At 46.3% G+C, this 24,537-nt stretch overlaps 1 protein-coding gene across 1 annotated transcript in view; it reads right to left on the reverse strand.

The window, feature by feature from the left end:
- SNTG2 (syntrophin gamma 2) overlaps window positions 1–24,537 on the reverse strand; it is a gene marked incomplete at its 3' end in the record, with an annotated part of 195,282 nt that overhangs the window by 54,987 nt on the left and 115,758 nt on the right. The window contains exons 8-9 of the mRNA XM_081254610.1: window positions 23,988–24,079; window positions 11,330–11,457 (exon numbers count right to left, since the gene is read on the reverse strand). Of these exons, the coding sequence (XP_081110736.1) occupies window positions 11,330–11,457; window positions 23,988–24,079 (220 nt within the window). The remainder of the gene's footprint in view (window positions 1–11,329; window positions 11,458–23,987; window positions 24,080–24,537) is intronic.

Consider the following 24,537-nt stretch of genomic DNA (forward strand, 5'->3'; position numbering starts at 1 on the left):
GGTTTTATGTTCTCAGCTTTTCACATGTGCGGTGTTCAGGCTCCCCTACAACGTCCCTCCCCCATCCACAGGCGGATCCTGCCTCATGGTTCTACGGTCATGGCATTTGCTCAGTATTCTCAGGATTTTAATCCTATGGTCAAGGTCACAGTCAGAACTAGAAATCCCAGAGTACCCGCTGCTTGGGACTCAGCGTGCTCTGTGAGGTCACATGTCAGCTTTTAAAAATCAGCAGTAAAACCTACACCCAGAGAAGGCAGAGTATTTGGTGCATGAGTTTCCCGGGTAGAAACCAAGCCAAGTCCCAGACACCATCATCAAGGACCAGGGAAGAACTGACCCTGCCCGTGCTTTTGGAAAGCCCACCTGCTTCCAGGATTCCCTCGAGCCCTGAGAGGAGTTTTGATTTTCAAAGAGAAAACTGGTAAAACAGTTTCAGACTGTAGGCAATGAGTCAATTCACAGTTTCTGGCTAAGCAAACGAAATCTATTCCAATGAGGTTCAAAGTGCGTGTATCTTAACTCACTAGAAGATTGAGGAACTGAGAGTTCACTGTGGAGTCTGCACTGCCTTTGGGGGGGGGTGTCTGCATCTCCTCCTGCCTCTTCACCCCCCCCCACTTCTCCTCAGACGACAGCTCCCCGGGGGGCATCCCCCCAGCATCCTGCTGCTGCTCCCCTCCCGCCCCTGCAGACGCCAGCCCCCCAGCCCTGCCCAGACTTTCCCACAGTCCCTCCTGAGACTCTCTGCACCAGTACCTTTACCAGGTCAGCTGCTGGAGGCTGCCGGTGACCTCACAGCACATCTCAGTTTTTTTACAGCCCTAACGCTGGACACCTGTCTGCATCCCACGTCCGCATCCTATGGCGACAGACAATCTTCCCACACCTACCTCAACTGTGCCGTGGAATTCCAGCATGACCCGAATCGGGCTCCAAGTACGGAGCATTCTTAATTGCCCCTCAAAGCTTCAACATTGGAGAAAAAGAACTCAAAGTTTATAAATCATCCTTTTAACACGTTGTGTGTTTTTTAAGGAACGGAAACACTCGAGCTTCCAAAATGACCCACAGAACCTCTTACCCACGAGTCGTGGCTCACGGCCATCCAGGCCCCCAGGTTCCGGCCAATCCTGACCCTTTACACCTGGACAGCACCCAGGGAGGACTGACTGCACACAGCATCTCTGCTCTGATGAACTTGAAGCCCTCCTGCTCTGGAAGCTGAAGGGTCTGTGTCTGTTTATTTTACTCATATTGAGAGTTATGAACATTCACTAGACAAAATGAGAGAAAAACGTGTATATTCCTCAGAACTTGAAAAAAATCTCCCAACTGCCATTCACATGTCACATTTCAAGCCTGCCTCTGTGGCATGTGTGTTATTTTTTCATGGAAGCCAGAGAAATATTTTCTTTCTGCTTCCCCACCATGCAGCGGCATCTCTAAGGACTCCATATTAAACAGTAACAAAGAGACCCAATTTAAATGTAGGCACCCTTCTCCCTGTATCAGTTTGTTTATTAAAAAGTCACTATTCCTGGAAGATTCCAGGCACAACAAAAGTCCAGCAAGTCCAGGAAAGAAAGATAACTTCTTCTTCGTGCTGCCCCAAAGGCCAACTTGTCTTCCTCTGTCACCCCGATCACCATCCTGAGACCAGGTCCGAGTCCTCCGAGTCCCTCGCCCATCATGGAGCAGGGGCTTGAGAGGTGTGAGGGCGGAGGGTCTCATGTGGGCGGTGCCCGAGCCAGATGGCGGAGCCCCTCCCAGGGGTCCCACTGAAAGAAAGCGGAGAAAAAACCACTTCATCTAGGTCTCCCTGATGGTCTGATCTTATGCCTGTTTCCTGCCTGCATTTCCTGCCGGATGGGGAGCTTCCAGAGAGCGCGGACTCCTGGGTTTGCTCATTGCACACCCTCAGCCTGCAACATCTACTGCAGCGCTGCACGGAGCAGGCATGCTAGAATACTTGTCACATCAATAAATGCTGGAGAACACGCAGCACGATGGGAAAGGCTCCCACCTCCAATGCCCACTGCCCACTGATATAGAAACCACTGTCCTCCCAACCCGGCCAGGGGCGTGGCCTCCTCATCTGAAAGCAGGCGTCTGAAGGACCGCTCGCTGGGCCGTGGGGACAGGTCAGTGAGGTAGGTGGAGTGACAGCGCTGTAGCCGGCACACACGGGGCACAAATATATAAGAATATTATACTTGTATTCAATGCACAGGTACAGGCAGCAAGCAGGACAGAGAACCCAGGCTCTGTGCTTGTTAAAGATGTTTGCAGAACCTGTGTAATCATCTTCCTTATATTCTTAAATTCTTCATGTTTGAACAATTAATCATGCATTTGAAAATTCCCCTTTACACAATGATTGAAACTGCTTTGAACAAATTCAAAATACTGTAAGTCAAGAACAGAGAAATATCTTTATTGTCTATAAAAATAAAACACATTCTAAAAGATTCACAGGTGGCTAAAATCACTGGCGCCTCTAAGTCTTGACATTTTCTTTTTACAACCGTTTTGAATAATGGAACCTGCAGCTTTATCCTATGAATAAGGAAATCAGACATAACAAACACTGCATCTCTCTCTACATTTTCTTTGTCTTTCCCTCAGGATTTCTGTGTCCAGGATTAATCAGCCCTCGAAGGCTTTCACTTCCATGAAGCAAACCTTTCAAATCCCTGTATACCTCCTTCAAAGTCGACGGGGGGCCATTCTAATGGGAGTGACCGCTGACCCAGCAAAACATTATAGCAGGTGCCACGTGGAAGCAAACACTACAACCAGTTCCTACTTCTGCGTCTGCTGATTTATCTACTAGGAAAATCTGAATTACTGGCTGAAAATATATGAACTGCCTGAAATGCTGTAATCTGTACTGGGGAGTGCTCTGAGTAACAATTCCTTCCTTGAAAAATGCACGTTTTATCCACACAGCCCTCCAGTTTCCCCTGTGCTAATTAGCCTTTATTTCTAAATTCAAATCCATACTTCTAACTACTTAATCCTTGTTGTTTTCATCTAAATGAAGAGCCTGTTAGACTCTGAAAGCAACTGAATCAATGGATGTTTGTGAAAGAGGCAAGTTTGGTGTCAGGCAATGGATTTATTGGTCAGTACACTTTCTCACTTTTTAACCTTCAGTTTTATTTGCATAATAAATTGACTTTTAAACAAACTTTCTTATTTATTCCATAGGAAGCTAACTTAAGAACTTATTCAAGAGAAATGGACACGGGGATGAACCTTCTGGTGGTAAATTAGATGTTTGACAAAATGTCTTAAAGGCCTTTAAAATGTTTTAACCTTTTCATCCCATAATCTTACCATGCTACCTATTCTAATGAAATGATGGGTAATGTGAATAACAATGTATGCATAACGACATCAGAGCAGTCCCAAAAATATGTTTTAAAAGAAAAATAAGCTCCTGGTCTCATTATAAAGGAATAGTGGGTAAGCACTATGCACACCGACAGGACAAAAGTCTCATTAAATCCCAATGTCCAGACACCCATCCACAATGTTCTCTCTCTATAGAAAAGTCCAGACAAACATACGTTAAGGTGATAACATAGCTTTATCTCATGGTAAAATTTTAATGTATTAACATTTTCCCCACACAGTTGTATTTCCCAAATTAGCCAGAACTAATGTTTTTAGCTGTGTACCCTATGGATATATGTAGAAATGTGTGCGCGTATATACATATGTATATACGCGCACACATGCGCACGCCCGTGTCCACACACACGTGCACGTGTGTGTGTGAGGAAAGGCCCCCCATTGCCGGCGACTCCTGCTCGTCACATCCGCGGGTGCTCCGTGTCCTTCAGAGCTGCAGCTCTTCTTCCCAAAGGCCCTCTAACGACCTGCGTCCTCCAAGTCTGATGGTCCTTCTCACCCTTGAACTGTAACACCTTACGGCTTTCGGACATCAAAGTTTTTCTTCCAATTTAATTGTTTGCTAGAATATAAACACTTGGATGATAGAAAGGAGGTTTCTTCCCCTTTGTAGCACGTGGCACTAAATGGTCGTTAAGGAATGTTTCCTGCACAAGTTCCATGGTGGAGATTCAATCTTTCCAAGTTCTTAGGGGACATTTAGACGGGGCGCAGGTGGCCAACACCAGGAAGGGTGAGTGCTTCTCCAGGCAGTGGTGCGGGACCCCATCTTGGAACCCTGGAACTGGCCGGGTCTCCCCAGTGACACCTCCTGGTCCTGGTGTGCAGTGTGGACACGCTGCAGACGGCGGGCGGTACGTTGGGACTGGGACCAGGAAACGTAGGGAAGTTATCTAGTTCCCAGTTAGAGGGAAACGGGGAGTCTGAGCACCATTCCCAAAACTGCAGAAGGAAACCACACTGACTGCACAGCTGTGTACAAGCCTCCGTGACTGTGGACGGGCCAGAGCACGTGAGCCTGGACTGACCCCTGAGCTGTAAACGCAAAGAGAGCCGAGACCTTCTTTTTTCCCAAGATCAGAAAAATGCCGTCTCTGATCCTCACACTTCCCACTTCCTGTGGACATCGGGCAGTGATCTTGGTAATAATTTGTAATAATTCCCTAGTCCACAAGATGCTTAAATTCTACCCGCCAGGGAGCCTCCTGTCAATGTTTTCTAGCTAATATTATGCTATTGATTTTATGGAAGCACAAAAATGAGTAAATGATAAACTCAAGAAAGTATGAAACATAAGTAAACAAAACTCTGTACGTGTCTTAGTTCCGTTTTTTGACTCCTTTTAAAGAGGCTGATGATGTGCAATGAATTCTTACGTCCTTTTAACAAAATATACCGCCTTTTTTATACTCCTATGTCAACATTTAAAGTCAAAAAGTTAATAAATTTTAGAGAGGCAAAAAAGGATAACATATATTACTACCAATGACATTTATAATAAATGATAAAAATAGCTAGTTGGCCTTTATTGATACTGGCTTTGTGATGAGCACTGTGCGAAATACGTTTTAAACTCTGCTGGTTTTAACCTTCACAATAAGCCCGTTCAGAACGTCTTATTATTGTTACCATTTTATAGATGAGGAAACTAGGGTTTATGCAGATCAATCAATTTACCCAAGGTCACAGGGCCTGGAAAGGCACATGAACACCCACGCCCACACACAGGCACACACAAACACACATGTGCATGCACACGCCAAACCAAAAGAGCTCAGAGTCTGGTTCCACAACCACAGTCTGAACTGTGACCTCAGGCCACCTCGTGGAAACTGCCGGCACCTCTTCTGTGCAGTAAAACCACACAGACCCTGCCTTTAGGGCTGTGCAGAGTTCATTCCTTCCATACCTGATGCTTTGTTTTAAACACATGTTTGTTTTGATATTTAATACAATTAAGTCTGCTGGAATGGTTCCACGATTCTAGTAACATGACCATTGTTTGCACTTTGAGTTTTCATCACTTAGATCTTTCTTCTGAGACAGAAACACTGCATCTCAAGGAGACACTGGAAATGCAAACTCTAACCCGAACACCCAACACCAGTGTGGCGGCCGGGCTGAGTGCAGTGAAGGAACAAATCTCCGTGCCAGGACATCACTCAGCCAGGACGGTATTTTACCCCCTTAGACATGACTGGTTATAAGATGAGGAGGAAGCTGAAAGCATCCTGCATCCTTGACAATCCCACTGGTAACTGCTCCACCAGGAAGCCCTGGGGAGCGCCGGTCCTGAGTCTGGGGAAGGAGCCGTGGTCTCGGGGTAAGAACAGAGCGGGGGCCACGAGGAGAAGGGGGCTGCTGGCTGTCAGAAGAGGCAGGAAGCAGACTGACAGATGGGGCAAGGCATGGGATCAAGGGTCAAGAGTCAAGAGTCACATGGCATGCCCAGGACCACCTGCCAGGCAGAAGCAGGAATGGACATGCAAACGGAACTAGGTCAGTTTTTGAGAGTCTGACCTCAAAAGTAATTAGAAAGTTGGTCGAATTCATAAAAAGCAGGGCTCCCCTGCACACCCCCAAGCCTGGGGTCAGTATCTAAGGAGCAATGGGACATGTTCCTAGAGACAGCAGCCTGCCTGCTCCCTGTGCCCGGGGTAGTTTGGTCCGGTAGAAGGATGTCCCTGAGGCCCTCTCCTCTCAGCAGCAGGAAACTCTGTCACTGCAGCTCATCTGCTTTGCTGTGATGACAGGGATGCTGGTGAAATGAGGACACAGACAGGTGGTCCCTCAGCAGCTGGTGGAGATGGAGGGTCTGAGGGAGGCGACAGGCAGCCCTGGAGATGATCTCAGGAATCAGGCCACCCACAGGAGGCCCCTCATCTATAGTGATGCCACTCTCCCACCTTAAAAGCCCCCCTAGTTATTATCATTTCAAACTTTGAGAGCCTATTAAATTTCTATACACAAAGGAAAGGAAAATCAATGTAACGTTCCAAGGGGAAGACTTGTGATGACACCGACCCTACTCAGATAAGAAGAAAAGACCCGAACCTCCGAGAGCTGAGACTCTGAGGCATCTCTCAGCAGCTGGGGCTCTGATCCCCTCACGGTCACCATGAATAATCCTCGGAGGTAAAATAAGAGGTGCTACATTGAGAAACGGCCATTTGATGCACCGGGAAAGAGAGAGAGAGAAACAACGTTTTCCGAGGCAGCGAATCCAGCAGAGACAAGGAGCATCTCCCAGGATAAGTCTCGATACCGCACGTGTGGAACGACGGGCCGGGGACAAGTGTAAGACCCAGCGAAGAGAAGCGGGAGCCCTGCCACCTGCACCGAAGACGGCGACTCGGAGCTGCTCTGCACTGGCTGCACCAGGAGGGGCCTGGCCGCACGGGTCACCCAGCACGAGTCCTAAGCAGCACAGACCAGGGAAGGTTACAGAACAGTCCTCGGGGGTCAAGTGGGCAGAGCTTCCCACGAACCACAGAGGGAGGGGCCCTGAGGCTTTCACGTGTCAGCAGTGGCCCCCCCGGCAGCCCCCAGCCCCAGAGGGCCGGCCAGTGACCTAGACAGTCACCGCTCCCGCTGGGGACCGTCCAGACCCGCCGTGCCTTCCGGCCGTGGTGAGAAGCCACCGCCCCAGGGCAGCACGTCTACACGGAGGCGACTCACGTGGCCCGTGGTTTGGAGATGATCACAGAGAAGGCAGGCTGGCCTCCAGGGTTAAAGCCGGTGATCAAGGACCAAGAACGCACGGTGAAGTGGAAGGCTCACTTCTCTCCCCCGGCGTCCAGGGGCAGCGTCCTCTGTCCACACCCACGGCGGGACGGCTGCCCCAGCAGGCTCTCCTCCCCAGGCTGCCCTCTGCAGCAGCCGCAGCCCCGCGGGCACCCCAGCCACTGTCCCATCACGACCCTGTCGCAAGGCCGGGCTTCCCCGCAACTCTGCGGACACGGCCGACCAGGCGGCTCCTGCCCCAGAGAAGCTGGCCCACCTCATGCTCCCAGGCCGTCCATGCCCCGTGTGCAGGGCGCGGCCAGAGCCCGGACGTTTGGGGAACGTTCCTAGAAGGGCATCATTCCCTCTCAATAAGCACACACGCCCTAACCTTCTCTCCCCACGGTGGAAATTTCAGAAAAAACTAAAGACGCAGTGAATTGAGAAAGACAGCAGCCTTGTTACTGAAAGTGGGGTCTGGCTGCTCGCTGCTCAAAAGCCAATAAAGAGGCCAGGAAAGTGGAAAGGAAAGCTTGCTTTATTTTGCATGCTGGCAACCTGGGGGCAGGGTGGACTCCTGTCCAAAGGGCGACTTCCCCCCATTCCCCACCGACAATCATGGGCAAGAGCTTTTATAGACGGAGGGAGGGGCTACCTGCAGAAACAGCACGGTCCGCTCTGACGGTCATCTTGAAATTGGTGCTGCCGTGGTCTGACCAGCATCAACTTGACTGTCTTAAGTACAGTTAAGCTTCGGTTCCAGGGTCGGTTTGTTCACATTCCCTTGAGGCCAAGTCTCCGAATTGTGGCAGCTTTTGTCATGGCTACAGCCTGGTCATCGTGGAGTTCACTTCTTCCACCAGACACTGGCGGTGTTTCAGTGTCTACAAGACGGCTCCCAGGATACGGCTCAGAATATGATCTATAGCCCTTGAGGAGGGACTAAAGGTCCTTGACTCTGCTAATGACTAGACTCTTATTATTTTGTCCTGTTTGTTTTCCTTTGCTTCTGCATTTTCTCACTTATCTGATTAAACTTATTCTTTGACTAAAGTTTTTCTACAGACAAAAGGTAGGCGGAGGACACGGGGGTTGGGGAAGGACCACAGGGTCCCGCTCCACTCTAGCCTGACGCCCGACAGCTCCCAGACTGGCTGTGGGATTCTTCTGCTGAGCATAAACAGTTCCGAGCCCGCCCACAGCAGGCGAGGGCTCTGCCTGAACTCCAGGAACAAGACAGAAAATCGAAAAACTCCTGCCCAAGCAGACGAAAACACAAAGGGTGTCCAGCCACCAAGACCCTCCCTCATCCCACCCTGACGACCGGGCTCCCCCAGGACAGGCCCGGCCCTGCGCCCAGACACCCCAACCTGCATCCTCCCGGATGAAGTCAAACTCAACGATGACCCCGGGGGCCCACTCTCCAAGCACCCAGTGCAGAGCAGACCCTGAGCTCCTGACCCTGCTATGGCACCCCCAGCATGAACCCCACCCCGCAGAAGCCCCTCTTCTTGTGGAGACGCCCACGGACCTGGGATTCTGTCTACCCTGCTCTGCTCGACCCCCGGCATCCAGAGAGCTGCACTTTGAGGATTTCCCAACTACAGGAGGGGGGTTTCGGCACAAGTATCTAAATATGAAACCATCCTTTGCAAAACACATCAGAGTATTTAGCAGGATAACTTGTAGCATCATTTTTGAAAACGTGCTTATCTGCAATACGTCTCCAGTATGGCTGCCGAAAAGCCCACCTGGTCCCTTCCATGCTCTTTACTCTGAACTAAGTGGACCTCCTACAAAGCAAAATGGGGTATTACTGTCAGTGAAAAGACGTCATTTCACAGTTATTTTCACAAATATGAAAGATGTGGGACAAATAGAACTAAAGCTTTCGTTTCCTTCCATCCCTTTGAAAAAAGGAACGAGATAAGTGACTCCTTACACTTTTTCAAGCCAACATCAAACAAGAGCCCTGGGAAGGGCTCATCTGAGCAGAACCACAGAAAGCAGCGCAGGGCCTGAATTCTGCCACCAACCAGCGAGAACCTTGGGCAGGGCCCCGGCTTCAGGTGAGAGTGCAGCCAGGTCACACCCCAGCATCGGCTTGGAGACCCCGGGACACACCCCCCAGCTGACCCGTGGAGACTGTGAGATGACACGCTCACACTTTTGAAGCTAAATTTGCACTAACCGGTTATGTAGCAACGGAAAATGGAGAAGGTCCTGCTCAGAAAACTCTCGCCCTCTTCACAACCGTCAGTCACCCCAGGAAGCATGCTTTCCTCCTCGCAGTGTCAGAGAAATGTGCTAACAACTACCTAATAGCCAAAAGCACGAGCTTCTGCTGAGGAATCTGTGATGTCTCGTGGCTACTTCCCAGTGTCTGCAGACATGGTCTCTTTTCCTACGGGAGCACTCGAGGAGCAGCCCTACTTTGTAAGGCGTCGCCTGTCACCCTCACGGGGCATCGTGCTGTTTTTACGCCTGTTTTCGTTTAATATCAAGATGCTCTCCCTCAAATTCTTATGGAACCATGTTTTCCTGTCCTGGGCAGTCAATGATTCGACCTTCATTAATAGTCACGTATAACTTATGTAAAAGCTTAGTTACCACTGTGCCCAAGAGCCGCTGACACTAACGTCCACCTGACAGCAAACAGGTGCAAGAGGCCCCCGGCAGAGGACAACCCTGCAGCCCCGGAGGCGACGGGACATGGTAACCGTCATGCTCACTACAACTGAGTTTTATCATTTCAATGCGTATCTCAAATATTAGGTTTAAATACGTGTCTACTCTTTAGAGAATCTTTTGAAACATTTTCGGAAAATGAAGGAACCTCAACCACCACTGGCTGAATTACTGTACTTTCAAAAAAAGGAAAGCGCAGAGCAGCTGGTGACAAATTTTGGTCCTACAACTGGACAATGACAGGAAGCCCAGGACACTGACCTCTGACATGCTCATCCCACTTGTTTTTTATCCACTCAAAGGATCTCCTAAAAATCCTGCCCAAGCTATAGTAGAGCTTTGGCTTTTAGCTTTTAAAAAGCGTTTGATTTAGAGTTGGCAATTTCTAAACAGCTCCTTGCACACCCCAGAGCGAGGGTCCCTCGGGAGAGAGCACAGGAGCTGCAGAAGTAACTCCGGTTGTTTGAGGCCAAGCGCTCAGGCCTCCTCTCCTCTTCCTCCTCTTCAACGTGGGACCAGAGGGCTACAGGGCAGGGGAGGGAACAGCATCCCCTCTAAACATGCACGTTAATACTGATGTGAGTCAGACACACACACGTGATGAAATGCAGAATTTTAGTCATTCATTTTACTTTTTGCACCTTCCTGCCCATATTAAAATCATGAAAGAGTCAGCAAAGCTCATAAGATATGTTTGTTTCCGTAAAACGACATGGAAGCTTTGGGTTTGCTGTTAGGGTTTGACAGCTCTTCCCAGGGCAAAGGAGGGGCATGTGACCACCCAGGGGCACCTTCTTCCGACGCTTTGTGCTCACATGAACACGGCCTCCGTGGGCACACGTGTCTCATCAAGAAAGTACTCAATTCCAAGACAACAAGCACTCTTCCTTTGTTCACACCGTTCTCTCCCACCTTCTTAAGAATGAAAGGAAACTCACCACCTACTTACCTCTCAGCCTTTCCACAGGGACCAGACTGCACAGCTGGCCACAGAGGACACATTGTATCAACTTGGAGGGAAAATGCTACCTTATCCACAAAACAGTGATGGACACACAACCCTTACAGATGAAACTCTGAAATTACTTCATCAACCGGGCTCGAAAACTAGTGAGCATTTATTGAACACTGGTGCTGGTCTAACCTTCTCATTTTACTAATGAAGAAAACGAGGCCCGTGGGGTTGAAATGACTTTTCTGTGATTGTATGCAGCGTGGATAAGAGTAGAGTCTTATTTCCAATCTAATTCTGTTAACAGTTAAAACTGAAAATACGATTTCTTCTTCTGACGACCATGTCTCAGAAGAACAGACACAGTCACCACCAGACAGAACCCTCCTGACGACAAATCAGCTCCTGCTCTGACTAGTGCTTTCTTATGATGCTTGACTTTTATTATGATTATGATTATTTCTGCAAATGCTAAATCTACCTGGAGACAAGGACACGCACTTCGGGGTTTATCGGCGCTTCCCACTCCACACATCGGTCACACACCTTACTTTTTCTGCGCCAGCTCTGCACCGTGAGACCCGAGCCATGGACAGAGGGAGCGACATGGCGTCCAGCCAGCGCTTCTCATATTTTGGTTCATTCGCGATGGGCGAAGAAGGTGAGGATGGAGCCTGCGCAAAACAGACGAGAATCAACGGTCACAGGATCAGGTGAAGGCACCAAATCCAGGGGGAGGCCCCGACAGGCCCAAACGTCACGCTCCCCAAACCCAAATGAAACGCATTTCAACTGCTGCAAGAGCACATGTGATCGTTTTCTCAAGGCTCTGGAAAGAAATAAGTGCTCTTCTATTTCAACGTAAACGATTTTCTTCCTCTATTTTTTAAACAACATACTGCTCCCAAGACAGAAAAGTCCCAGGGAAGGGGACAGGGAGAGAGGCTAAAACTGGAAGGAACCTGAGGGACACGACGAAGGCTCTGAGTCCAGGAAGGCTGTGAACGACCACCTCCACCTGGAAGGTCAAATCAGAGCGAGTTTAATGCATAATAATATTGAGGACATGCTAACGGGTGCCTAGGTCACAAGACCTTGCCTGTTCATCAGTGGCGAAGTCCCCACTGTCTGTCCAAGGTGAGCAGAGAGGGAGCCCGTGGGGAGGGGTGGCCCGGTCCCTCCTCGGCGGGGCCTGCAGGGAAGAGGAAGACGCTCGAACGCCTGAATGAAGCCACGCAAACAGCCAGGTCGCCAGACAGGACACCGTGCGTGCCCAGTTAGTCACAGGGTCGGACGCTGGCCCGTCTCGCCTCCCGCGGAGAAGACAGCCCCGGCCCGCGCGGCCGCGCCTCACGGGACGCCGGCTTCCTTCACACGGAAGCATCCTCGCGGCGGCCGTGGCTTCCAGCCACGAGGGCAGGTTTTCCCGGCACCTTCTAGCTCAGGGACGGTGCGAATCCCCGGGGCACAGGCAAACAGACGCACTAGTTAGGACGGCAAAGCTGGATCTGCCTGAGAGCGTTGGAAAGGCCCCCAGCTCAGGGAGGCCACTTCTGTGCTGTCCTGCCAGGGGTCGTTGGGAATGGGGGAAGGGTCTCGCTGAGGAAGGCAGGGCCTGCAGGGCGGCGATGGTGAGCACTGGAAACGGGCTCTTACTAGGACGGCTAAGGCTGCGTAGTTATTAAATAAAATCATTTAAAATTTACTTTTCAGGGCTTCCCTGGTGGTGCAGTGGTTGGGAATCCGCCTGCCAGTGCATGGGACACAGGTTCGTGCCCTGGTCTGGGAGGATCCCACATGCTGTGGAGCAGCTGGGCCCGTGTGCCACGGCTGCTGGGCCTGTGCTCTAGAGCCTGTGTGCCACAACTACTGAAGCCCATGTGCCTAGAGCCCGTGCTCCACAATGAGAGGGGCCATCGCGGTGGGGGGCCCGTGCACTGCAACGAAGAGTAGCCCCCGCTCACCGCAGCTAGAGAAGGCCCGTGTGCAGCAACAAAAGACCCAACACAGCCTAAATAAATAAATAATAAAATAAATAAATTTATAAAATTTACTTTTCAAAATGTAGGATAAAAAGCGATTCCCCACTAAGGAAAACAAGTTTTTCCTTTATAAAATCAGGTTGCATTTCATAACCTATTGGGCACATTTTAGCAACAGACTATAACTTTATAAAGGAAGCTTTTTGTTCCCTCTGCTTTGGAGAGCTTCTACCTCAGGGGCCACTGACAAGCCCAGAGTTTCATGTCAGATTTGACCAGTGTTTCCTCTGGTAAAATACTTTGTATAATCCTGAGACCCATGAGGCTGAAGGAGGACACCAGGTCTCCGTAGATCAGTGGGGTTTTCTGTGATGCTCACATGGCCTCCTTGATGGTGGGTTCAGGGGATGCCTGGGGAAGGAGGAGGAGCCTGGCTGGGGTCCCCTCCAAGCTTGCTCCATCCCTGGACTCCTGCCATGGGCTGCAGGACACAAGCTGCCTGCCCTCTCTAGCTGCGAGCCCTGGGGTCTGGGGTAAAACGGACTGGGGGCCCCAGCACTGCGGGAGCCCGGAGCTGCCACGCCTGATGGGACACCAGTAAAGTTGTGCCCGGACAGACCTTCCAGAACCTGTGGTCAAGGCTGGGGCCGCTCGAGGGCTGGGCAGGCTTCCCCTGTGTGTGCAAGTCCCCGTCTGAGGGGGGCTCACCACCCACAGGAAGCAGAACATCACGATTCTAATTTCAGCCCGAAGTGGTACATCAGCTTTAGAGCTTGCAGAGATCACGAGGCGTGTTCCCCCCAGCTGAACCAAAACGCCGTGGGTTGTACCCGTCAGCTCTCCTGATCGTGCGGCACAGCCCAGGGAACTCAGGTCTATGACACCATCTACTGCTACCCACCACCCAAGTCATCGATTTTAGAGGAGGCGGGACAAGACGTGTTTCCTTCCATTTGATGTATGATGCAGTCAAAGGTGTCAGAGGAGGGAGGAAGAGAAGGCCGTCCTGGTTCTACAGCATTTATACGTGACCCATCAACTCACAGGACCATTTACGCGAGGACACCTTAGTTTCTTTGAGCTGCAGATTCTGAGTTGAGATGGCTCAATGGAGGTTCTACCTCGTGGGACAGCATCTCACCTGTTTTTTGGGGGATCCCTAGCATGACGGGACGCTCCCCATGGAACTCACTGCCTGCAGAGGGCTACGCACCACAGAGGATTCTGAAGGAGTGAGTGTCAGCCAAGGATGCTGCATTACAGCCACGATCATGCTTTCCCCGAAGTCACGAATATGAGCAGCAAACCAGTGAGGGCGGACCTCCTTGCTCTCAAATGCTCTACCTGTGCATCCTCCACTCCTCACCTGTCTCCTTTCTTGGGTGCTGGGATACGTCTTTAAGTCATCTTTTTCATGAAAAATGTTCACTGTTCAATACTTGATGTTTAACTAGGAGATTTGAAGCCAACTTTTTAGGTATTGCTACCTTATTTCTGCTTTGAATGGTTGAGGACGTTCCACTTTATTCTTCTATTTTTAACTGAACTATATTGAGGCGTCAATTACATATAATGACATGTACTGATTTAGGTGCACAGTTTGATGAGTTTTGACAAATGTATCCACCTCACACAACCAAGCCCTAAATTATAATACAGAATAATTCCACGCCAGCCACCAAGAAAAGTTCCCTGCACCTGTGTATAGGCGTCTCCCCTCCTGCACAAGGCAGCCACTGATCTGATTTCTGTCACTATAGATTACTTTGAGTCTTCTAGGACTTCTATGCCTAGAATCATACAGGACATACTTGTGTGTGAGGCTTCCTTCTCTCGGCAGGAGGTCTGTGAGAGGATCCTCATTACTGAGTATTTCAGCAGCTTATTCATTTTCATCACTGAGTAGTCGTCTACTGTCTGCATGTCTTTATCCATTCACCTGCTGAAGGAGATCTGAATCGTTCCCAGTTTAAGAACAATATAAATCAAAGTGCTGTATGGTCGGTTAAACTTGGGTGCCAAGCTTGCATTTCCTCGGATAAACCTCATTTGCTCATGACACATTATTCTTCCTTTGATTTGTTCATAAATTTGAAGATTTTTGCATCTACATTTATGAGGGTCATTGGTCTGTAATATTCTTTACATGTAACGCCTTTGAAAGATTCTCGTAAAATTATTCTGGCCTCATAGTGTTAGCTGGGATGCATCAAATCTTCTATTTTCCGAAAATGTCTGTGAAGCTGACATATTATTTCTTTGATAGGATTCACCAGTTACAGAATACTTGAGTTTTCTATAAGCCTTTGTTGCCCTGAACTGTCTTTCATAGCCTTGTATGTGATCCATCTTGATGAATGTTCCATGTTCACTTGAAAGGAACGTTGATTCTACAGACTTTGGACACAGTATGCTGTGAGTCAGTTAGTTGGCTCATAAGGTTGGATATATCCTCTACCTCCTTACTGATGTTTTGTCTACTTGTCCTATCAACTTCTGAGCAAAGAGGATTAAAATCTCCAACTATGACTATGAGTTTGTCTCTTTCTGCCATTTCTGCCAGGTTTGGTTCTTATATTTGGAAGCTCTGTTACTAAGTGCAGACTACATCCAGGATTATTACATTTTCCTGATGAATTGGTCTTTTAATCATAATGCAACATTCCTCTTTGTTTCTTGTACACTCATTGCCTTAAAGACTACTCTGTCAGATATTAATATAGCCACAATTATTCGGTTTCTGTTTATAAAATATATGTTCTCCACTCTTTTAATCACCACCTATTTGCATCTTTATGTTTAAATTATAATTTCAGTAGAAAGCATAGAGTTGGACCTTTCTTTTTATCAAAAACAGTCTGACAACTTGTACCTTTTAATTGGAACATTTAGTCCATTTACATTTATTGTAATTCTTATGTCACTAGGTTTAATTACTATTTAATTCCTATTTGTTATTTGTTCCTCTTGATTTTTCTGCTCTGTTGAACATACTCTTTTTAAGGGGTTGATCAATACTTTTTCATTATTCTCTTTTATTTTCTCATTAGTTGTAGGAATCATAATACATATTCTTAATTTATCAATGCTTATTTATTATATTGTATCACTGCAAACTTCCCATCTGACACATCATTGTTCCTACACCTCATGTCACAAATATAAGAACTTTACAGCAGAATAATTCAATTTACCTGACCCCATCCTTTGTGCTATTCTTGCTACACCTTTTGCTTCAACATGCATTATCAACTCCATTTTACCGTCTTATCGTTTTGTCCTCTGAAGTATTTATATTTAAAGGAAATTATAAGGAAAATAGATATTTTATACACACACCCACTTATTTCCCATTTATGCTGCTCTTTACTTCTTCCTGTATCTGTAAGTCTCCATCTGGTGTCTTGTCCTTTCAGCCTGAAGAGCATCTTTTAGTATCTCAGGTACTGCAGGTCTGCTGGTGATATTTTCTCTCGGCTTAAATTTCTTTTGAAATGTTTGTATCCCCTCACTTTTGAAGAATATTTTCCCCTGGATATAGAATTCTAAATAGATATTCATTCATTTCTCTGTTCCTATGTAAATAATATGTCTTTTTAAAAAATCTGGTTTCTACCTAGATTTTCTCTTCTTTGACTTTCAACAGTTTGACTGGGATCTGCTGACGTATAGTTTTCTTTGTATTCATCCAGCTTTGTCTTCGTTCCCATTTTCCTTCTGGACTCCAAGTACACATAGCCTTGGTCCACTTGAGTTATGCCACAGGTCACTGGTGCTCCCTTGTTTTCCAGTCTTTTTCCTGTTCTTCAGATGGGCAGATTTCTGTTGGTGTGTCTCCAATTTCCTTCATTAATGTCTAAAAGTTTTCAGGGTGCAGATCATTCATGTCCTTGGTTAAATTTATTCCAAGGTATTTTTTTCCTTTTTATGCAATTATAAATTGGATTATTTTCATAGTTTCCCTTTCTGACAGCTCATTATTGTGTATAGAAATACAACTGATTTTTGTAATAGATTTTCCATCTTGTAAATTTACTGAATTTGTTTATTAGTACTCAAGAGTTTTTTAGTGGAGTCGTTAAGGTTTTCTCAATATAGTATCAGGTCATCTGCAAATAAAGACAATTTTACTTCTTTCTTTCCACTTTGGGTGTCTTTCATTTCCTTTTCTTGCCTAATTGCTCTGGCTAGGACTTCTAGTACTATGTTGAATAGGAGAGGTGAAAGTGGGCAGCCTTTTCTTGTTCCTGACCTTAGAGGAAAAGCCTTAAGCTTTTCACCATTGAGTACAATGTTAGCTGTGCAGTTGTCATTTATGGCCTTTATTATATTGAGGTATGTTTCCTCTATATACAATTTGCTGAGTTTTTAATTAATTAATTAATTTGGGGGGCACTGCGTTTGGTCTTCATTGCTACATGCAGGCTTTCTCTGGTTGTGGTGAGCAGGGGCTACTCTTCATTGTGGTGCACAGATTTCTCATTGCTGTGGCTTCTCTTGTTGTGGAGCACAGGCTCTAGAAGAGCGGGCTTCAGTAGTTGTGGCACGTGGGCTCAGTAGTTCTGGCACATGGGCTCTAGAGCGCAGGCTCTGTAGTTGTGGCGCACGGGCTTGGCTGCTCTGCAGCATGTGGGTTCTTCCTGGACCAGGGCTCGAACCCACGTCCCCTGCATTGGCAGGAAGATTCTTAACCACTGTGCCACCAGGGAAGTCCCCCTGAGTGTTTTTTTTTTTTATCATGAAAAGATTTTGAATTTTGTCTAATGATTTTTCTGCATCTATTGTATTAAGATACTCATATGATTTAATCCTTTGTTAATGTGGTACATCATGTTGATTGATGGAGATACTGGACCATCCTTGCATTCTCAGAATAAGTCTCACTTGATTATAGCATAAGATCCTTTTAATATATTGTTGAATTGGGTTTCCTAATATTTTGTTGAGAATCTTTGTATCTATGTTTATAAGGGATATTGGCCTGTAACTTCCTTTTTGTGACATATTTGTCTGGTTTTGGTATCAGGGTAATGCTTGTCTTGTAAAATATGTTTGGAATTCTTCCCTCCTCTTCAATTTTTTGGAAGAGTTTCAGAAGGACTGGTATTAATTCTTCTTAAATGTTTGGTAGAATTCACCAGTGAAGCAATCTGGTCCTAGACTTTTGTTTGCTGAGAGATTTTTGATTACTGATTCAATCACCTTACTAGTAATAGGTCTGTTCAGACTTTGTAGTTCTTCATGATTCAGTCTTTTTAGATTTTATGTTCTAGGAATTTATCCATTTCTTCTAAGTTGTCTAATTTGTTGGCATAATATTGTTCAGAGAAGTCTCTTATGATTTTTTTGTATTTGTGTATCAGTTGTAATGTCTCTTCTTTCATTTCTACTTTTATTTATTTGAGTGTTGCCTTCTTTTCTTGGTAAGTCTAGCTAAAGCTTTGCCTATTTTGTTTATCTTTTCAAAAAAAAAACCACCAGCTCTTAGTTTCACTGATATTTTCCATTGTCTGTTTAGTCTCTATTGAACTTATTTGCATTCTGACCTTTGTTACTTACTTCCTTCTACTAACTTTGGGATTAGTTTGTTCTTCTTTTTCTAGTTACTTGATTTATAGTTTTAGGTTATTTATAAGAGCTCTTTCTTATTTCTTAACATATGCATTTATCACTATGAACATCCCTCTTAGAATTGCTTTGGCTGCTTCCCATAAATTTTGGTATGCTGTATTTCCATTTTTATTTGTCTCAAGATATTGAGACTTCTACTTTGACCCACTGGTTGTTCAGTAGCATGCTGTTTAATCTTCATATATTTGTGGATTTTTCAGTTTTCTTCTTGTAATTGACTTCTAGTTTCATACCACTGTGGTCAGAAAAGATGCTTGACAGGACTTGAATCTTTTTTTTTTTCTTGCGGTACGCGGGCCTCTCACTGTTGTGGCCTCTCCCGTTGCGGAGCACAGGCTCTGGACATGCAGGCTCAGTGGCCACGGCTCACGGGCCCAGCCGCTCCACGGCATGTGGGATCTTCCCGGACCAGGGCATGGACCTGTGTCCCCTGCATCGGCAGGTGGACTCTCAACCACTGTGCCACCAGGGAAGCCCTTGAATCATTTTAAAGATTGAAGTAAATCTGTGGTTCTTAACTATAACCAGTAAATTCAGTCTATGTATATTGATTTTATTACTGCTATGTCTGTACTCGTATCTACATCCTTAAGTTTGGCTCTTTCATTGTCTTATTTTTCTATTCTTTTTTTCTTAATGCATTTTAGTTAAGGATTTTTTTGTTATTGATTTGCTTTTTTTCATTTGATGTTTTATTTTTACTGGTGTTTTATTAATTTGTGAAGTGTCTTAACAACAGTAGGACTTTAGAATGCTTTACATCTCGTCCACTCACTCTGAACCACATACATTGTTTTCAGTATTCTGTATTTGCTCTCTTATCTTAACCTAAGATATTAGACATTAACTTAAGTGATGTTATTACTTTCTGCGGAGAACATTTGTTTAGATTCACATACATAGTCCCCTCCTTTAATCTCCAACTGCCTTTCTGGGATCTTTTTTTTTTTTTCCTGATATGTGGTCTTTAGAAATTCTGTTAGTGATATACTCTTTCAGATTCTCTTCCTATGAACAAGTCTATTTTTACCTTGTTTTGGAAGGATGGTTTTGTGAGGAACACAAAGATAGACTAATAGTTATTTTTCTTGTCTCCATGATTTTGAAAATATTATTGGGCTGTTATCTAGCTTCCATTGTCGCTATTGAGAAATTTGCTGTTAATAAAATTGTCATTGTTCAAAGTGATCTATGCTTTCTCTAGTTGATTTTAAGATTGACTTTTGGCAACAAGGTCAGACAGAAGAGTACAACCCCATCCACATGAAAGTCAAATACAGGTAAAATTAATCTAATTGAGGTAACTGAGGTCAAAATAATAGTAATTTTTTGAGGGAGAGAGCAGTTTGAGATTATGGTGATGTGCTATATTTTGACCAGGGTGCTCTAACATTTATTGAGCTGTTTCTCCAAAGGTGTACACTTCCCTGCATGTGCCTTATACTTTAATTAAACAGTTAAATATCATTCACTCATTCATTATCTCTGCCTGGGAGACCATCCCTCCTTCCATTTAGAAGACTCAATTCCATGTTTAACTTATGTGTTTATTTGTTTAATATTTTAAAATATATTGTTTATTTTTCTTATATCTGCTTTTCTTTTGCAACTACTATTTATAAGTTTCGTATCTGTTTCCTTATAATTTCTGTAAAATCTTGTTTCTGTTTTGTGTTTTTTTTTTTTTTTTTTTTTTTTTTTTTTTTTTTTGCGTTACATGGGCCTCTCACTGTTGTGGCCTCTCCCGTTGCGGAGCACAGGCTCCGGACGCACAGGCTCAACAGCCATGGCTCACGGGCCCAGCTGCTCCGCGGCATGTGGGATCTTCCCAGACCGGGGCACGAACCCGTGTCCCCTGCATCGGCAGGCGGACTCTCAACCACTGCGCCACCAGGGAAGCCCCTGTTTTGTGTTTTGATATATAGTTCCTGTACAATTTTGAGCATTCAATTCTCTGTAATGACCCTAATCTTCTGAGTTAATCTCTTGAAATTCTTAACTCAGAAAATCAGGCATTTACTGTCATAACTTCTTTCTTTTTTAATTGCATCTCCTTATTTATTTTTGGTAAAGTTTTCTGACAAAGGGAAACTTGTCAGACACAATTTAGCCTTGCATCTGCCACGTGTAAAGCAGAGACAATGGCATCTGAAGTCCCTCAAAGGACCGGGTCAGCACCCAAGTTCCAAGCACACCAGGTGAAAGCACCAGCTATCTCTCAGGAAAAAGGAAAACATTTTTGGACAACCAGGTAATCAAGGAATAACCCCTCTATGTTCCCTCTGTGAAGGAAAACATGAACACTAACCCACTAACAAGGGAGCCAGAATGGGACGTGCAGGAGTGTGGAAACAGGGGCAGAGGGAGAGAAGGACCTGACGATATACACGTTCAGTTGAGATGAGTGACACTGATGTGAATGAGACTTTTTGTTGTTATAAATATTCAGTAAGTTTTCTGACACGAAAATAGTGCAGTATGAGTGATGAACTTAGAATCTTAAGGTGTGTGAGCCGTTCCTGGGTCTGGAGGAGAATGTGGGGCCTGGGGGTGAAGCCGTGAGCAGACTCCTTCTCATGGAGGGTAGAGAAGACAGAGAAGATGTAGCACCTGGGGAGGGAGCAGTTAATAATTTAGTGTCAAATGAGAACCCAGGGAAGTTGTCAAATACACAAGGTAGCACTGGGAGTGGCTCTGGAAATCCCAGACAGAGTGAAAACGCATTCTATCGGCTCCCCCAACTCCACAAGCAGGGGTTACAAATGTGTTGGGGGTCAGGGGCACACAGTCATGAAGGGGAAACCCAGTCTCCAGGGCTCCTGTGATTGTAAAGCTGCTCTGAACTTGGCAAACTCTGCCTCTTGCTCCATCACGTCTGGTCTTGGGAGAAGGAAAGTGATGTGAGCATGTCTGAAAGTGCAGCCAACGAAAACTGCCTAAACCCTCTGTGTCTGAGGAAGGTTCCAACTCATTTCCTTTGATAAAACAAATTGCAGAGTGGAGCCCATTTTCTTCTCCAATCCAGAGATATGGTAGATCCTAGTCTTCCAAATACTAAAACTTTGTGGTCACTCCTTGTACTCAATGTGGATTACATATAGTCCACAAGAAAAAGGTAAGTGAGAGAGAATGGAAAAAAATACAAAGACTTAGGACGTTGTGAGACAGCATAGGCTACAGTGACAAAATTTACTATAAATACAGAGTAACTAAGCAGTGTGGTTCTGGTATTGATATTGCCATCAGAATACAACCAAGGTCTCAGCAATAAACCCAAGACCAGGAAACATGTGCTGTGATCACAGTGACTGAGGACATGGGTTAGAACAACTGGTTACCCTGGAAAATGAATCTGAGTCCCAGCCTTTCACGTGTTTTACAAAAATAAGCCTCATATGCTTTGGAGACCTAAAGTGAAAAACAAAGCTTAAAAATATTTAGAAAAAGAAATACAAGGAAACATCTTTATGATCTTAGGATAAGAAAGGATGTCTTGAACCAGATCCTAAAACCACAACCTCTACCAGAAAGAAATGGACACACTTGGCTACACAGAGATTAACTTCCATTTATCAAAAGGTAGCATAGGGGCTTCCCTGGTGGTGCAGTGGTTGGGAGTCTGCCTGCTAATGCAGGGGACACGGGTTCGGGCCCTGGTGTGGGAGGATCCCACATGCCGCGGAGCGGCTAGGCCCATGTGCCACAATGACCGAGCCTGCGCGTCTGGAGCCTGTGCTCCACAACAAGAGAGACCGCCATAGTGAGAGGCCCGCGCACCGCGATGAAGAGTGGCCCCGCTTGCCACAACTAGAGAAAACCCTCGCACAGAAACGAAAACCCAACACAGCTAAAATAAAATAAATAAATAATTTTAAAAAAAAGGTAGCATAAATATAACGAAACGCATGCTGTAAATTGTGAGCAGAGATTTGAGACCCAAATTCAACAAAATATTAATCCCAAGTGTGTATGGAGATTCCCAAGGGATCAGGAAGGAAAAGACAAACAGCTTTACAGGTAAAGGGGTGAAAGTGGACGCACGTCACGGAAGGGGAGAAAGCAAAGTAACCGCAAGCAGGAGAGGCAAACAGACCTCCTCAGCCAACCCGGGAGCAGCCACCAAATACCCCTGTGCTTGGAAAAATGCACCCAGAGCATGGAAACCTGAGAAGCCATGGCCACCTGGAATGCCTCCTGCTGCTGGGATGGTGACCTGGGACAGCCGCCTGGGAAAATAAGTTGTCGTTGTTTTGAAAATCAGACACTGGAATCATTTGTGCCCAGAAATTCTAGCTCTAGGTCTGTAGCCACGAGATATTTATAAGCATGTTCATGGCAGCCTGGTTTCAGTGACAGCAGGCTAGAGTAAACGAAGAAACAAAAGCCAAGTGTCTAGTGATGACTGATAATCAGTAAATAAACTGCAGTATATTCACACAATTAAATGTAATGCAGAAAAAAACAAACAAGCAGAAAAGAACCAGGGACATACATAACATCTGTGGGTCTCAAAAACATAATAGCAGGTAAAAATGTAAATCCCAGAAGGCTATGACAGAATAACATTTCATAAGCCTCAAAATGAAATGGTATATTTTAGGGATCTATACATATGGATAAACTTTTTTTTTTTTTTAATCAAGCCAGTGACAAACTCGAGATTCAGGATGCCGTTTATTTTGGGAAGGCCAGAAAATGGGATATGGGAGTGACACACAGGCGGCCGTATAAGCTGGGGACAATGTTCCTAGTACCGATTTGAGTCTTGAGGTCAGGGACATTTGTTTTATTATTCTGTTTCATAACTCACGTAGACCCTAAACGCAATTTTTAAATATTAAGAACTATATTAAAGGGTTAAAAATGGAAAAGAATGGTATTTTAAGAATGGACTGTGCAAACATGAATCACTTCCTCTGGCTCCGCCTGCCGGTCAGGTAGGTGGTGGTCGGAAGGTGCGAGTGGATATGATTTCCAAGAAAACATTTTTTCAAGCTGCTTACAGGAGTCTAATCTGTATCCACTAACGGCTCAGTGGTTGATGAGACCACACCCTGGATGCTGGCTCTTCTAAGGGCCCACCCAGCCGGGGTCTGGGTCAGGCCAGGCCTCCCTGGGGGAGGGGGCAGCCGTCCAAACCCAGGTCACCTGCAGCCCTCTCTTTCTGCTCAACTCTGGTTTTCTTGGGAAGGTGAAGATTTGGAGGATGATGGAAACTCACTGTAAATACACAGCATCACGCTTCCTAGGTGATTCCATTAACTTGGGAATGAACCCCTTTCCTGTGAGTCTGGAGGAAGCTTCCTGAGGACAAACCCTGGCAGTTCCCACCGTCACGTTCCGATGAAAGTTGGAGCCACGACTCCGCATTCTACCTCAAAATTATGTACTCAGGCCTGTTCCCGAGATATTGTGAATTCGGAGCTGAAAGTACCCTACGGTGAAAGACCAGGCGTCCACGTGGGAATAACGCACACGGAAGCACATCCTACACCCATGTTCGAATCTCCCTCTGAAACGGGCAGCGAGGGCTTTCTAAATCTGCCAGGGGAGCTTCTGGTTAAATCAAAGGTGAGGAGGAGCGAGCTTACTGTGTTGCTGGAGTTTCCGTTCAGATGCAAACCGCTGTCAAAGAGGGGTGAGGAGGTCCCGCTGCCAGGCTCGCTAGACGGTCCTGGGGACCCTGAAAACGAAACAGAGACTCACTGCAGATGGAGCCACCAGAGGAGTCGCAGCACGTTACCCGCAGGTCCACCTACGGGGGTCACCTAGGGAGGTCCCCAGACAAGCTCCTGGGGGAAGCAGCTGCTGGTATGGGCTGTGCAGCCAGCGCTGGCCCCTCGCCGCCCGCCCACCATGTGGACGCCCCCGTCTGCACCCCGCAAAACGCCCGGCAGAAGGAGGGCAGGACCGGCTTCTTGCCGGGGCTGCACCAGGTCCAGGTGCAGAGAGACAACGGCCTCTCCAAGCCGGTCCGCTGGCCCCGGGGGCTCCATGAACCTGCCCTCCCCACCGCTGGGATAACGATGCTAATTTCCCACACTAATTCTTGACTTTCCGATGTTAATTTTTACATTATTTGTTTGACATTTTCTGATTATCTTTGCACTGCAAGTTGCTTTAGTGAAAAATAGAAAGACC

This window comes from Mesoplodon bidens (genome assembly GCF_964165515.1).
Source record: "Mesoplodon bidens genome assembly, chromosome: 14".
NCBI lineage: Eukaryota > Metazoa > Chordata > Mammalia > Artiodactyla > Ziphiidae > Mesoplodon > Mesoplodon bidens.